This window comes from Polypterus senegalus, chromosome 1 (genome assembly GCF_016835505.1).
Source record: "Polypterus senegalus isolate Bchr_013 chromosome 1, ASM1683550v1, whole genome shotgun sequence".
Lineage (NCBI taxonomy): Eukaryota > Metazoa > Chordata > Cladistia > Polypteriformes > Polypteridae > Polypterus > Polypterus senegalus.
In genome coordinates this window covers 267577558-267594919 of record NC_053154.1, presented here as the reverse complement: position 1 = coordinate 267594919, position 17362 = coordinate 267577558, and the positions used below count along the sequence as shown (strand labels likewise).

Genomic DNA, 17362 nt, shown 5'->3' with positions numbered 1-17362 from the left:
CTGAGGAAAAAAATTAATTTAATCCATTTTGGAATAAGGCTGTAACATAACAAAATGTGGAAAAAGTGATGCGCTGTGAATACTTTCCGGATGCACTGTAATTGTGGAAAGCGAAAAAATGTCTCCAGAACTCCATGATTAATGATAGCTGAAAAGTTTGTTCTTATTCGTGCACATACTGCAGCCTTGTACGTGTAAAAGGTGTACATATTGTGTAACAAAGTGGGCCATCCCCGATACGTCAGAGTTTGACAGCAATGGAAACAGTACATCCCCCTCTTCCCGAGTGGCCATAACTTCACATTTTTTCCACATGTACACCACCAATTGCCACTTTCCTGTTGTAGATTTTGCTCTGTCTCTCCAATTCTGCTCTCTGCTCAAATCTTTCCTCTTCAATATGTTGGATCTCCTGCTCAGTATGTTCTAGCTTATATAAGTACATTTTGGTGATAAAGCTAAATGTATCATCATCTTCAGTGTCAGATATTTGTCTAAATCCTGAAAGAAAACACAAAACTAGTGGATTTCTCAAAATGAAAATGGGAGTGTGCAGCATTCACAACACAGGTTAGAGGAGACCACACTCCTTGGCAGTGAAACGTTATGACAGCGGGAGACAAATGTACCAAGATGAGGTACAAAGCCAGTTTTTCTTTTATTTAAAATGACCAATTCTCACTAATAGTTTGTCTACTTTTTAAATTCCTTTCTAAAGTGTAATTGTGGATACATCATTTAAAATAATCTGTACAATCTCGAGATCAAGATTTATACCTGATAACATTCTTGCCTAAAATGATGAATTTGGTTAAGTGTAAGCCTTTTTTAATGTTTGAAGCCAGGTTACCTGGAGCTCTATTGTAAGCTGCAAGCTTAGACCAGGCACTTTTTAAAATTTATAAAAAATAAATGCTTCACTTTATTACTCCATTTTATGTCGCAATTAAATAAATTGAAAAATACTGAATTTATCCTTTAACATGCATTCTTTTAGCAGGGTATTAATTCAGCGGGATTATATTTACAACTAGCATTAAACAGCATCCCCCATTATCAGCATGTCTCCTTCCCCATGCAAAATTTGAATCCATTCCCACTTGTGTGGTTTACACTTGTGTTCAATGTGCTCAGCTAGGTGTTTTTGACCATCATGGACTTTGGCCCAAGTGATTCAATCATAAGAACATTTGTATACCTAGTTCTGAATGAGGTCAAGTGCTATCCAACCATGATAAGACCTCTGAAAGCACCAGTTAAGGCCAGGTGTACATTCACACACAATAACTGTGCACACAAAAGACACAACAAGCAGGCTGCCAAAGGTAATGCAACAAATCCCTATTGATGTAAAAAGGGAAAAGAATACTCCTAAGCCACAATGGTATCAAAATATTTATTTGTTATGACAATTGTGAAAAAGAGCACAGTCTGTAAAAATTCAGAATACAAACATTGTAATGGACTGTATTATAGGAAAAAATATATATTGTTTGTTCAAAGCCACACCCCATAATCAACATGACATATGCAGTACTTACATCATTCCTTCAAAAAAAAAAAAAACAATCACATTTTAAGCTACACAACAAAACCCAACAGCCCTTTAACTTGTCCTGCATCTTGACACATGCCATTACATTGTACAATGGGGACACAGCTGGGAAGTGAGGTCTATGCATTCATTTCTACATCTTACCAATATTAGACAGGAGTTAAAATTTACAGTGATGAGAATTTAGAAGAACACCATCAAAAGATCAGAAGAGCAGTATTCAAATAAACTATTGGCTATGTGTAGGGTATTTAACTGCTCACAATGCACATTTGTTCCCCCGATTACAAAACATCAGTAAAGATGAAGTGATTTTACCACAGCAATAACTTTAGAAGAATAGAAAAAAAAACATAGTAAACAAAAAAATGGTGATTTATAAAATACGTTTATAGAGTCTGCAACAGTGTAACCTTAGTTATCATTTGGGTACATCTACAGGAAATGAACTTTACAAAGAACACTTATTCTCTATTTACAAGGTCCTAGTAAGTTTTAATTTTTGAACAGAATATATTAATACTCTATGCTCATTTGAGATTATAAAAAGAGACTAATCCTTTGGTAAGTGCTCACCTTTCTGTTATCAGGAGACAGACACTACAAAATCAAAGATGGTTTGCGAAACTGTGGAAAAATAGCTGAATCTTACAGCTTGTGCAAACGCTGTATTGTATAATTGACTACTTTGGTGATCTATTAGAAGGGAAGTGCACGTTCTGCTAATTTGTGTAGGTACTGAGGTAATAGAAATAAAAGTTGGGATTTCATATTAGGAAATAAAATAAACAAGTACCATGCTCAGTGTCGGTTTTGAATTTAAATCTAAATCAGGGTCATGTTTTTTGAATTGGGGGGGATCGCTTGACCCACTCACGTCTACACAAGGCCAATTCAGAGTCACCAGCTAGTCTAGCCTCACCTGAATGACTTTCAAAGCCCACATACAACTACATACACATGGTGAGAACATGCAAACTCCACCCAGGTACAGGATCTAAACCCACGACACCGAACCTTGAGGCAGCAGGGCAATCCACTGTGCCTTCCAATACTTTTCAACATGCATTAACAATTGTGTAGCTAAAAAATTTAATTAAAACACACAGATTCCGTTTCATGCATTAACCAGTCACTCACGCCAGCCCAACAAAAATTTTATTTAAGCAAGCTTTGCTTGAACACTCATAAAACTTTCTTGATGTTACCTGAAAAAGTAGTATTTTCTATAACTCTTCCTCTTTTTATTCTAAGTTAAGCCAAATTTAATTGCATGCTTGCTGACATTATCTTCTATTCCTTTCTGTGCAATATATAACATGCAAAAGGGTGCTCCTAATTCTGACCTACTTATTTAGTATCAGTGAAAACAGTCAAGAGGTAAGTGTCTTCAAGAACCTGTGTGTTGCTTAAATTATGTGCAATGTATATTAGATTGAAATTCAGTTTGACAGTTTCATTACCACATTTTTCTTTTCTATAATTATGAGTGGAGTATTGTTTTCATGCACAGAATTAATACACTAATCCTGTACATTTATAATATATGGCCTGGATTTTATTCCTACATATACATGTAAACTCCACCAGACATGTAATAGTTATTTTTGCACTATCATTTGTACAGACTTTTAGCCATTTTCTCCATACCTCTTCTGAGCAAGACATCATAGTCAATGAGCTTTACTAACTGTGTAGCCATCTAAATATACACACCCCTGTCAGTGAAACAGATCATGAGCATGCCAGCCCAAACGCCATGTCAAACTGTTACAAAGTAACACATTTTCCTCACTGATATCGAAAGAGTTGGTGTGCTAATCAAGTCTGCTCAAGCACTGGCCCTGTAGTTCAACCTACCCTGTGTTACAACTCTGTTTCTTACAGAGCCATAAATGGTGCTCATGTTGAAAGCTTCTAAAGGGACACCATGCATCTTAAATACAAGTGACAAGACAGTCTCCTGCTGCATTGTGCCACCCATGTGCATCTCTCCAGGAAATTCTTTGAACTTTTTTTTAGTTTTATTCACTGCCATTGATTTCCAAGTAACTTTTAGAACACTTCATTAAACTTCAAAACACTTGCTGTAAAGATTTATTATCAGCTAAACTAAAGGAATTAATTTTAAAGTTTATGGTGTGCTTTAATTATAGGTTTAAGAAACTAAACAACTGAAGAATCACACTTCAGGTTATTATTAGCCATGACAGAAATTTAAAAAATGTGTTGGCCTGTTTGGCTGTGGGGTGCGTACCTGACCCATAAAAGAAAACCTTCACATTATTATCATCTTTCAAACTGCACGCACACAACTTTCATCTTGACATTGCGTATTGGACAGGCCATGCAATCAACACCACTATTCTATATGTTTATACCTTATCGAGAAGAGTTAATGTTTTGTGATGCAAACTGTAATAATGATTATTGTGAAAAGTGCCATAAAAAATGTGTTTAATCTTACCAGGATCACACAGATTTAAAAAAGCACAATATAAAATTATTATTAATTGAAATTCAAGTTCTTGTCTAGACTGCAGCAGTTTCCTGTCACTGTACAATGATAAACTGTTGACATGTATACGTGTGGTCTGTGATAAAGTACATTTTCATCATGTCTACAAGCCCCTTGCAGCTAAGGTTCTTCATATGTCCCTGAACTTTGACTTTTGCGGAAACAGATGTGATTTCAGTGATCCACCACCTATCGCGGAAGTTAAGTTCCAGACCGGTCAGCGATACGTGAAAATCTGTGATATAGAAAGACCATACAAATAAACATATTTTTTGGGTTTAAGCGTTTAGATACACGTCGCACACGCTTTATAAACACATGTAAACTTGTAATGGTGAGCGATGTCCGTGTAATGCTTTCCTTCCCGAAGCATATCCAGGAGTTTTACCTTCTCCTGAATAGTCAAGGTCTTCTAGCGCTTAGGCTCACTACTACCAGAAGGCTTAGAAGATGCAGGACACTTGGGAGTCATCGTAGGGCTTAAAACAAAACAAAAAGTTCACAAAAAGTTTGCTCACAGCAATCGGACCACAAGCAAGGTACACGATACGCAGAGAACTGAGATGCGTCGAGGACCCACACTTGCTGTTCTTGCGAGATTATACCACATTAGCAGCAGCCAATCAGAGCCCAAGAGAATGAAAATCCCACTCTGATTGGCTGAGTCTCCTCTTTCAGCCAATAACGGGCCTTGTAAGAAATCATCTGGGTACTCCAATGTGAAACTCTTTGTCTACCGTAGTGTACAATGCACGCATATTTAATGATTTACTGTATTGCTTAATGTTTATTAGTTTATATATTGACTTTTTACTGCATTTTATTCAATATTTACAGTTATGTTATAGTTATTATAAATTATAATAGGTATTGTTCTAACAAACTCTTGTCTAACACGTGTAGTGACAAATGAAAAGTGTATGTACATTTCGTTATGAATTGCAGTTTTATAATTTACTAGTGTATCGCTTAAATGTTACGTATACGCTGGTTAATATAAATTATAATATTGTTCTAACAAACATTTGTCTAGCACAGATAGTGACTGCTGAAAACCGTAAGCTTTGTTATGAATTGGCTGCAAAGTACACTACAGGTTGAATTTTTCCACGCTATAGCGGGGGCGCAATAGCTGAACCGCGATATAACAGGGAATCGCTGTACTCATAGAATTAAAATTGTAAATACAGAGAAGTACTGTATTAAATCAAGAATGAAATAAAACTTGTTAACATAAGCTATAAATCACAAAATGGCTTGTGCTCAAAAATGTCATCCCACTATAACCTGAACAAATTAAATTTTATTATGTCATCAAATATTAGTTATACAAATATGGTTTACATTTCAACATACATACATACACAAGATAGGAGCTTTACAAGTCACACTTGCACTTGAAGTTAAGGGCTTCTTCATTATGTGATACAGTAATTGGAAAAACTGATTAATAAGTACTCTAATTAAGAAGAAAACTGTTAAATCCCTAGCTTTGGAACACAGTATACTAATCTTCACCTCTTATAAATTGACTACTAGTTTTGTAGCCTATGACTGACAGAAGAGATAAAATACTGAAAACACTATTCTATACAACCTTCATCTTAGTAACTGCATAGATTAATTCAATAAAATCAGTTGCAAGTCTGTAATAATCATACTCTTCATCTGTGCTAAGACAACCTCTTCAGAGGATTTCCTTGCATTTCTTCAGTGATGCAGAATGCCAGGTTCTTAAGAAGGATACATTGCCCATGGCGTCTTATTGATAGACTACACATTTGTTTACCTTGGGATACTGAATAACAACTTCCCAAGTAATGACATTTCAAAGTGATCTAAAAATGTTCACATTTATGTGGAGGTACCATGTACATAAAACCAAGCATCCTTTATCACTCAACACATTTGTTTTCCTAATTCAAATAATAAAAACTAAACATTTTATTTACATAGCACCTTTCCCATGCTCAAACTGCATCATAGAAACTCAAAATAAGCAATATAAAAATCAAAAATGTGCATATAAGTGGAAAACATGATATGAACAGAGTCAGTGCTACATTGTATTCATCAAACCTAAAACACAACCTCATTGGCCCAATCCATATGTTAGACATGCCAATCAGGTGCCCTTTTACTGGCAGAGGATTGCTTCAGAAATGGCAACACTGCTACTCTGGGTGAAGCATTTGCTTATCTTACTTGTAATCTAATATCTTACGAATTAAAACAATTAATTAGGCAATCAATAAATTATCAGAGCTTTTCAGAGTAAGAAGCGGCAAAATTGTAACTGTTTTTAAATTGGAGGAAGTGTTTTAAACACTACAATTAAAAGATGAAAGATAAATAGAAAATTCTACACAGACTCGCTGAGCACTGACAATGCACAGCAGTGCAAGACTGTCTTATTAGCTCCAAATTCTTTAAAGCACTGGATTTAAAACGAGTACAGTATCCCTTTAAGGTATGAAATTTAACACATATCGTAGAAGAGAGACAATGATTTTGTTCCTTGTTTGTAAAATGAAATTTTGAAATCTCAGGAATCTTTCTGATGATTATGTGATTTTACAAAACTACATAATGAGATGTAAACAAAACATGAAGTAGACACACATGTAAAAGTAACACATATGTTAATGACAACAAAAAATCTTATAAACAGCAATGGCCTTTCAGAAGTAAATCCCCTTTCCTTCTCGAGGGTAGTAACTGTAATCTACTAGGTCAACATGGGGCATTCCAGGAATTTACTGCTAGTTAAAGGGCATATGACAACATAAGAAATTTGACAAAAGAGAGAAGACGATTCAGCCCACTAGGTTCGTTTGTTTAGCTAATAGCTAAGCTGTCCTAATATCTCATTCAGACACTTCATAATGGTTCTAAGAACATATCTCAACTTACCATGCCGACATGGTATAATTTTCAGAAACTTACCAGCTCTACTTATATGTGAACAAAATATTAAAAATTGCTGGGCAAAGCACTGAAAATTTCAAAATGGACTTACATATGATGCTCTGATGTTGAGACAAGTAAATACACTTATGGATACCAATGACCAAATCTTAAGTAATTGATTTGTTTGCTTTAGTAGTATTTTCAATAAAGAAAAAAAAAAAAAAAGTTAATCAGGCTACTCTCTGTCCACATGGAGAAGAATATGGTTCCATTTTACATTCCCTTCCATTCTATTAAATGAAATAACTTCCTATGACTAACTGGGATGTGGTAGTGAAACATTTGTGAAATCAATGGCAGCATTTCTTCATGCCACCTTGAGAAAAATGTAAAATTGCCATTAATTTCAATAAATGCCAGGATTTACTAAAGCAAAATTATGACTAAATTTGTACTGAAAACATGTGAAATGCTTTAAAGAGGACTTCACCCTTTAAAAAGCATTGCTAAATATCTGGCTTTGTCCTATGTCATATGCCAAGGCAGCACAAGAACAGCTCCATAGATGCTCAGCTACATCTGGTAAACAGTAAACTAAGGGCAAAGCAATTGGTTGTCCACTGCAGAATCGGGCTTACTGCGTAAGGTGCTTATAGCAACATGTTTAGAACATTTAACACCAGACTTTGACCTGCTCTTCCTCAAACTCTCCTTGTCTGCCACAGCAGAGATTCCAAGCTGCTGGTGGTTCTTCTGAAGATGGGAGCAAAAGCAGGAAGGTTGCCCATGTGTCACGGCTATTATGAACTTGACTACTGAAGTAACATCTCCTATTTTGAATGAAGTCTTGAGACTATACCTGCCTTCTCTATATTCCTTGGAAACCTAGACTCCCCTTCCTCTCTCTCGTGCAAGTCAGTGACCCAAAATTGACAATACCTATATAAAAAAAGTGATTCTTAAACAGCGGAAAATATTTTATTTGAAAATGAGATGTTAGATGTAACTTTTTTTAATACAGAAATACAGGTATGAATACAGAATGAAAATGAGACTTTTTTTTCCCAGTGTAAACTGACACTATTTCACGCTTTTTTGTTCATCGCAAAGAAAAGTTGAGAAGCGCTATGAAGCTTGAACAGTACAGTATCCACACGACACAACTATCATGCAGACGCTCAGTGGAGCACTGACTTAGAATTCAACTATACCTGTATGATGTTACGTCTGTCTACACTCACCCCGAGCCTTGCTGATATTGCTTGAGACCGGAAATTTTGCAACAAATTGTCACTTTCGTTTGGTCTAACAAGAAAGACAAGCCTGTTGCAGGGTTTCCCCAAGACTTGGCGAAAGTATAGACACAACATTAAGCATTTTTTGCACTGCATTATTACCTTCTGTGGCAATTTTTAGTCAAAAAAACACCCATTATACTGAATTTACATTTACCTAAAATGAAATCTGTTAAACATGAGGTTGTATGAATGTTTAACCAGGCAAACAAAAAGTATTTGTTATTCTGAAAATATTGTTAAATCGGAATTCGCTTTAACAGGATATACAGTATGTATTATTTGTGAGTAAACATAGCCACGTATAAATCATTAGCTTAGTACTATATTTTGCTTATGTTTAAATGGTGTTTTGTCATTCAAGTACCTTGTACTAAAAATGTAATCTGTATAGAAAGCAAATTCAGTTTTTGACCAATGGTGATCATAGCTAAATTTTGCCTAAATAAACCAACAGTGACGCTGGTTTAATGGAAGCTTCTTTCCGGCTTTCAGGATTCTTTTCTACTTGCACAGGAGTGTCATCCTGGTAAGTGAGATGGACTGTCAGTTCCTTTAGATGGTTAAACTGGAAATTTCCTTAAATACACACATGGAGGAAACTCAGTTTTAGCACAATTGCATTACAGTTTATAGTTTGGTCAAGACAAGGAAAATATGTTAGGATTTATAATCTAAAGAACTACAGTAATTACATCCAAAGTGCAAATAAAGATAGCCACATCTAAAACCAATGTCACATACATGACTTCTAGTTGGTGGGTTAGTCAGAGTAGACTTGCCTGCACAGTCGTGCTCATGCCTTTTACTGATAACCAATAGCATGCTAGCTGATGGAGCCGGTGCTGTATGAATATTTTTTATTTTTTCCTATTTTGTTATGGTATGTAAAACATGAGACATAAAACATACTAGCTTGCTACTCTTTTGTTTCTGAGGTTGAAAACACCAGTATTCCTTATTCCCCATTGCTGTATTATATACATGATATTTCACTGGTTGTCAGCACACATGCACTCAGATCCTGACCTTATGATTACTATGACTAAACACAAAATCAAACCTGTTTGATTATGTTGGGGCAAGTCACGGACTTTATGTCAAACTATATGACACGGGAGTGGGCCACTTATTGCCTCAGACTCACTAACATTATATATATCAAGGCTAAAGCTGAAATAAAATCACAAGAAAATTCACCTAATGTGACATGGGCCTTAAGACAAAGCCTGTTAATTAAAAGGGTTTATGGTTCTAAAAAGTAAACAAATCATTTTAACTCACTTTTTCAGGAGAAGAAAAGTAAGTTGAAGAAATTACTGTAGAAGAAATGATTTCAAAATAACTTTGTGAACACAGTTATAGCTGCCTATATGCAGCGCATTCTGTATTGTCCGAAGCTTTTGTTGGCATTCTCATGACTCATTTTTGCTTTAGTATTTAGTAATCACTTACTGATTTTTTCATATTGTTTTCTCCCTAGTGAGCATTTATGAAAAGAAATTCAGTTATGTCAGATGCAGAGTCTGAACCCAATGAAATCATCTTATTATGTATTAGTCATGTTAAAACTTGCTTCCTTATTTTTGATAAATATTTTATATCTAAAATAAATGGTCAATAGTCCTTCAAAGAAAAATACCCTTCTTATGAATATCTAACAAAGTACATTTGATTTCCAGTTACAAGAAAAATATTCAATTAAAAATGCCTTTAATTCTTGTGATGCACCATTGTTTGAGCTTTATAAGCATAATACAGTTCATATTTAGCAATGTAATTTTTTCACAGTTTGAATGCAAATCGTCATTTATCACTACAATACAATTTATTGCTTTCATTAAATAAATGTCAAAAAGATGATCCAATTCCTTACTATGGAAAATACTAATTTATGTGTGCTAATTTTCTTAAGCAGAGAAGACATTTTCTACTGTCCTCAAACAGAAAAATCAGAGAAACCATAGTGGTTAATTGTTAACACATTAAAATTAACATTTAGCTGGTTTTGACATTTTCAAACTTAAACTAATATATGCTACCTTAGGAAGACTTAAAACAACATCCAAGTATAATTAAAATTTATTTTCTTCAACAGATATTTAATAAATGCACATTAGGACTGAGCGGTGTGGCCAAAAACCTGAATCACAGTTCAATAAAAAACTGACTGTTTCAGTAGGTACCAGTGTAATGTATTTGTTTATACTTTTAGATTGAAACATATATTTTGAACAATTAGTGTACTACAGTAATTGTACAAACTAATCAGGTATAATGTATATGTACACACCAAAATGTATTTTTAATAAATCTATTATTGTAACTATGCATGTTTGTATGACAACTCTTACCAATCGAAACTCTTAGTACCACTCTGCTACTCAAACTGAGAACAGTACTGACTCCCCTCTCTCTGCCAAATATGGTACAAGAAAGAAAAGGCTTCTTCCTTCCTGTTTGCATTGACTTACCAATCAAGTGGAGCTGCACAGAACTCTGGGTTATATTCTTTAAGGGGTTGGCACATAGTTCACATAAAAGTAATTTATCTTCACAACATTTATACACCAACATAAAATCATATTTCCCTGTTCCTGCTTAAATGTGTTTAAAGGTTTTTCAGTAATTTTTAGCATACTGGTAAAACAGCTGTTATGAAATTTATACCAGAAGAAAAATTTAATCTAATATACCAGATCAACCAAAATCGATACAGTAAAACCTTGGATCGCGACTGTTTTGCAAGACGAGCAAAAATTCGTAATAAATTTTAACTTGATAATGAGCGAGGTCTTGCAATACGAGTAGTACCTATACGCTTTGACTGCCGAGAGTCATGTGATCACAGCTGAGCTGATGGCAGTTCTCTTTCTACGGGATTGTGGGTAATTGTTTCCTATGTTGGGTCTCAGTCGGCGTGCCTTACTCATAGTCAACATTCGTACAAGCAGATACTGTTTACTATAGTATTGTGGCCGTGTGTGTGCGTAAAGAATTTTTTTATTTTGTGTGCGAGCGATGAATCTGTTTAACGACAATGCAATGTCACATTTCCATGAAATCCTCAAAAGGAGGCAAAAGCAACTGTCACTGGATAGCCAAAGAAGAAAAAGATTCCAGTGAGTCAATAGACAGCAGTGATTTTGTTAGTTATAGTGAAAGTTGTCCTACACAATAACCCTCCTCCTCTTCTCTCTCATCTCCTTCACATTAACCACAATTCTTTTCAAAGGTAAAGTGCCCGTTAATTTGTTTTATGTACTTTTACTTTATATTTTGTATTAATCATTTGTATATGAATATTTTTGGGTTGTGGAACGGATCATCTGAGTTTCCATTATTTCTTAGAGGGAAATTCGCTATGATATACGACTGCTTTGGAATACAAGCACGTTTCCGGAAGTAATTATGCTTGCAAACCAAGGCACCACTATATAATTCTTTAAAATGAGATGCCACTGCAAAATTTAATCATTTGAACAAAATTCAATAAATTAAAAAATTGCAGCAAAGGTTAATCCTGTTAGTATTAAGTGAATATTTATTTCTAATTTTACATTATTTAAACATTTTTACCTTAATAATGTAAAAAAGTTATCCTTTTAACAATTTATTTACAAGGCAACAATTTTTTTATTCTTTAGACCTCATGTTGGCAGTCATAGAGGCAAGATCTAAAAATGGGTTAAATGCCAACATAATTAAAGATTCACAAACAACTACTCACAGGGCACCTTTCGTACAATATAACTCAAAATTCACTGTAAACATTCAGCTTTTTTAAAATCAAAAAGGACAGTCACCCACCTTTAATAAAAAAAATAGCATGCCAGAAAATATATTATGCACCATTTCTTAGTCAGAGAGTTAGTATAATCAAAAAGCATCTGCTGCTCCATCCATCACTTCCTTTTTCTTTGTTTTTCTGAGAGATTCCTGGATATCTGTAAATGTAGAGTCCTCCTGTTTTGGTGTCTTCTTCACTTGAAATGCACCACCGTCCACAAACATGTCCGGGATGTTGTTTCCAAAATAGATTTTACTATTAGCAGCAATTGATTGAAATTTAATCAGTTCTAGGTATTCAGGAGTTAATTTCATCTGGGGGGAAAAAAAATTATGATGCTTTATAACCTGTATATTTTAAGATGCTCAACAGTATTGCTATATGTTTATTAATGGATGAAAAACTAATTGATTACTGAAACATATATTTTGTCAATCATATTGAAAATGTTTGGGAATTAAGGAGTTCAAGTATCTAATTAGACATTCATATTAGATACCAAATTATTTCTACGAAATTACTAGCAGTAATGCTTTAGACTGTGATTTTGTAAACTCTTTGTAAATTTTTTTTAATTAATCAAACTGGCTTAATCTAATTAGGAAACATTGGTATCAGAGCCTATTGCAGCAGCATCAAACACAAGGCAGCATCCAAAATTGGAGCCATGAATCAGCACTGTTAACCACTGTACCAAAATATCACAACAGCTGAAATAAAAAAATCAAATTATGGGTAATTTAAGTAATTTAGTTAACAATTGCTGCTTTCTGATAATGACGGTTATCAAAGACAGTAACTAGTCATGAAAAGAAAGCCATCCACCCACAGCTCCATTAGCAAATGAGTTTCTGAAGTAAAAATTTATGAACATGAAATAAAACATGTATAAAATGCAATTCTGAACACTGTAATACTATTTTCTATCATCTTATGGTCCATTATAGCACAGAGTGATTGACTCAGTCTTGGCTGCTGATTAGTTACAATCATTAAAAAGTCCATGCGCACCTGCTGGAATTCCAGAATAAGGTACACTTGAGAAACTTACACTAAACAAAATGACCCTATGAGCAAAACTTGCATGTAATGCATGGCAAATTGTATTTTCCAAACAGAAAAAGTTTAGACCACCACTTTAATCTGTTTAGTGCTGTTCCATTTCAGAATAAGAAGTGCATTAGAAATGAATTACCTACTCACTTTCAACACTTTCGATCACTGCTAACATGTCACAGCATACTGCCATAAAATATCACTTCATAATAAACACATTTTCAAATCTGTCTTTGAACATCCCATAATAACTTCTTCTTTTAATTATTCAACTTCCATTTTATGAAAACAAAAAAATATATATTTCTCCTGTAAAATAGAATTAACTTTTGACTTGTAAATTTAGTTACTCAAAGAAAAAGGCTGCGCTGCAACCAAAATTTCAGGCTAGCAATAACAAAATTTCAGTAAGACAGATTTGCATAATGTAACACATCACATCAGGTTAAAATAATATATTATGCCTCTTATTTGTGTAAACTATTCAAGATTATGTCAAGACAAGGCTACAGACGCTTCCTGCTCCACCTGACTAAAAGACTGGGGGTGCAGACTGGGAGCAGTCAAGAAACTTGCTTCTGCTCTTCACGGGTAGGACAAGAGGTGGCTTCAATTATTCTTGATCACAATATATACTAGTGATAAACAGTGATGATCACAGTGGGTCAGCACCAGAGAAATAGATGATCTTAACCCTGAATGTGTGACACAGGAAACGCAAGAGCTATTCAAAGCACATAACTGTTAAAGGAAATATATTTTCTTAATTATATTTTACCCTATTTGCTTCTGCCATCTTCTCTGCAGTGTAGTATTCTGCATCTGCTCTTGCTTTTTGTCTTGCTAAAAATGCTGCATCTATACAAAGAAAAAAAGGGAAATTGTAAACATAATTTCAAATAAAGTTACTATTACTAATCAAGAGGTTAAGAGTTAAGAATTCAATAATCCTAAAGCATTACTTAAGAGAATTCCTAAATATTATTACATGTAAAGTCTTACTAGTTAAAAACGCTCAACATTTTGTAAAACATAATGGTCCCAAGTGATTATACAAGGTGTTACTAAAGATGTTCACACTCTTAAGATACATTTAAATGGTGCACGTGTAAAGACTTCATAACTCTAAAAAATATATATATATTTTTTTAAACTTAATTATACAGATTTACTACGGCCTGGTGCACATTTATTAGATCATTTCTCCTACATTTTTAAAAAGAATATTTAATAACAAGTTGTACTTAATACAGTAAACATATGACTTTAATTTGAAGACTACCACATTTAAACTGTATACAACCCTCATCTTCCCGGCAAAAGGGATAAAGACCAGTGCCTAATTTTTTACTTTTACTGGATTTACCTACCTACTCTACAGTGCCCTTGCCATAATTAAAAAAAAAAGAAACTTCTTACTTTGAGTGATGGCATCATTAACAAAATGCTAGTTTCCAGAGTCAGTTATATTACAGCTCTTCTTAAAACATACAAAATTATCACCTTATTGAATGTTAAAAACTGCAGTTATAAAAGAACTCTGCCAATGGACATTTTTAATTATGTTTGTATATAGATATACATATATGAAATAAATCAAACTACTTCATAAAAAAAACAGAACAATTTAGTGGAATGTTTAAAATTTATTTAAGGGTTTTAGACGTTGCTCCCTAAAAATCAAGTGGTTACTGGCTTTATTCTATACCAGGTGAGTAAGACTCACATTACAGTAGCTAACTATTAGTTTGGTGGATTACTATTGATTTAAATAACAACAACATAATTATCTTAAATATTTAAATAATTGTTTATAAATTAATTTTATGTTATACATGTATTCTGTACAAATAGATTAGATTTCCGTACTTTTGGGCAAGTTGTTCCCAACAATCTACATTGTTTTTAGCCTACTATATTTTGTTTCACAACATTTGAAATGACTTTCATTGTTAATAATATGGCTACTAATAAATGTCAATATTTCATAAAACAAAAGCATATTTCTGTCCAAGGTTTTCTTTCTGTTTCTTTTGTGGATAAACACTGGGGAATTCCATAGTGCAAATTAATTGCTCTTATAACCATTCTTTATTTGATCATATTAAGCTAAGCAAATTACGCAGTCTAAGCAGTTTAAGAGTCCTCAGCTAATGTTAACTACAGCTTTAATGGGCAACATGTTCTAATCTAATGTCTTTCTAAATAATGTGTTGCTTATCCATCCTGCAAGCATATTCACAAATTATGCTTTTTATGTATTTACTTCAGGCAACAGTATTTTGTATTCCATAGTTGGGTAAAGCGATTAGCTTAATTTACATTATGATCAATTCAATAGAGAGTTTAATATTACTAATTACAAATAAAGCACTTCTTAAAAAATATGAACCATAAATTATTTTCTGATGTTTAACTACTGTTAATATAGAACAACCTTCTATTTCAGAAATCTTCTTTTCAGTCTCTTTTTCCATAACCTTCTGCTTGAATTGAATCTCAGCAACCTGAGCAACCTTTTGCGCTTCTGCATTAGAAAATAAATACCAAGTGTGAATATCACAAAATGTAAAATATTAAAACAATTTCAAAATTATTTAAATATTGGATTTTTGGACAAAATATTTAAATCAAATAATTATTCACTTTACTCTACATGAAGCAAAACAAATATCATACATTGTCAAACATAAAACACAGATCATACAACTGACTAAGTACTTGTATATACTGTACAATGTATACAATGTAATGAAACCTCCTTGACATTACCCGCCAAAGACAAAGTTCTAGAATCCAAATAACCATTTTTGCCATGTTTCACTGCAGCCTATAAAGACATACCCAGCATATACTTTTTCTGATAAATTTAAAGATACATCAATGAATACCATATAGTATAATAGATCACAAATTATATCAGTTAAAGCTAGCACTTTTCAAATATTCATGTATTAAATGTAAATCAAAACTGGCAGTGCTATGAACTTGGATAAACACTGATGTAGCAGTTCAGCAATGTCCATCATTAATTTACCTTTTGGCCTATTTAGTCATAAATGTGTTATGTGCTTTAGAAACATAGACATCTGTGTGCTAACAAATGAAAGGAAGTCATCATCAGAAATCTTGATCTATAAACCATTATATGCCAGGAAATAAGAGAAATATCAAACAACAAATAGATCTTTTTAGGTTAATGTGGCATCCTGACAGACTGTTATTCTGCCAGTGGACTTTTTTTACCTATATGTGAATACTGAATAATGTACTCATCTATTTTCTGTACCCATGCATTCAGTTCCAGGTCACTAGGCTAGGTCATATTTTAGCATCACTGGACACAATGCAGGAACTAAACACCAATCTACTGCATTACTGCAAGATAAAACAATTAGCCACAACACTGAAATCACTGGCAGGTGAAGTAACACTGATTATCTTGTCACAATGGCACCTGTCAAGGGGTAGAATATATTAGGCAACAAGTAAACAGTCAGTTCTTGAATTCGATGTATTAGAAGCCAGAAAAATTAGCAAGCATAAAGATCTGAGCAACTCTGACAGGGGCTAAATTATGATGGCTAGACGACTGGGTCAGAGAATCACAAAATGGCAGGTCTGGTGGGGTTTTTCAGTATGCACTGGTTAGTACCTACCAAAGTGGCTCATGGAAGGACAACTGGTAAAAAGGTAACAGGGTAATGGGTGCTCAAGACTCACCAATATGCGTAGGGAGTAAATGCTAGCTCATCTGGTCCGATCTCACAGAGCAGATACTTTAGCACATACTGTTGAAAAACTTAATGCTGGCTATGAGAGAAAGGTGTCAGAACATACAGTGCAATGCAGCTTGCTGCATAGCCGCAAACAAGTCAGAGTGCCTATGGTGACACCTTTCCACCACTGAAAGCACCTATAATCAGCATTTGAGTGTCAGAACTGGACCATGAAGCAATAGTGGAAAGTGGCTTCTTCTGATGGATCACATTTTCTTTTCAATCATGTGGGTAGCCATGGGCTTATGTGTCACTTACTTTGGGAAGAGATGGCAGTAGGATACACTATGGAAAGAAGGCAAGCTGGCAGAGGCAGTGTGATGCTCTGGGCAATGTTCTGATGGGAAACCATGGATCCTGGCATTCATGTGGATGTTACTTTGACACGTATCATTTACCTAATGATTACTGCAGACTACATGCACCCCTTCATTGCAACAGGATTCCCTAATGGCTGTG

General features: G+C 34.2%; 1 protein-coding gene across 1 annotated transcript in view; it reads right to left on the bottom strand.

The window, feature by feature from the left end:
* Positions 1–1381: 1381 nt before the first annotated feature.
* Positions 1382–17362, bottom strand: part of erlin1 (ER lipid raft associated 1) — a 64676-nt gene continuing 48695 nt past the window's right edge. The window contains exons 10-12 of the mRNA XM_039773628.1: positions 15562–15651; positions 13903–13982; positions 1382–12382 (exon numbers count right to left, since the gene is read on the bottom strand). Coding sequence (XP_039629562.1) covers positions 12158–12382; positions 13903–13982; positions 15562–15651 — 395 coding nt within the window. The 3' untranslated portion in view covers positions 1382–12157. The remainder of the gene's footprint in view (positions 12383–13902; positions 13983–15561; positions 15652–17362) is intronic.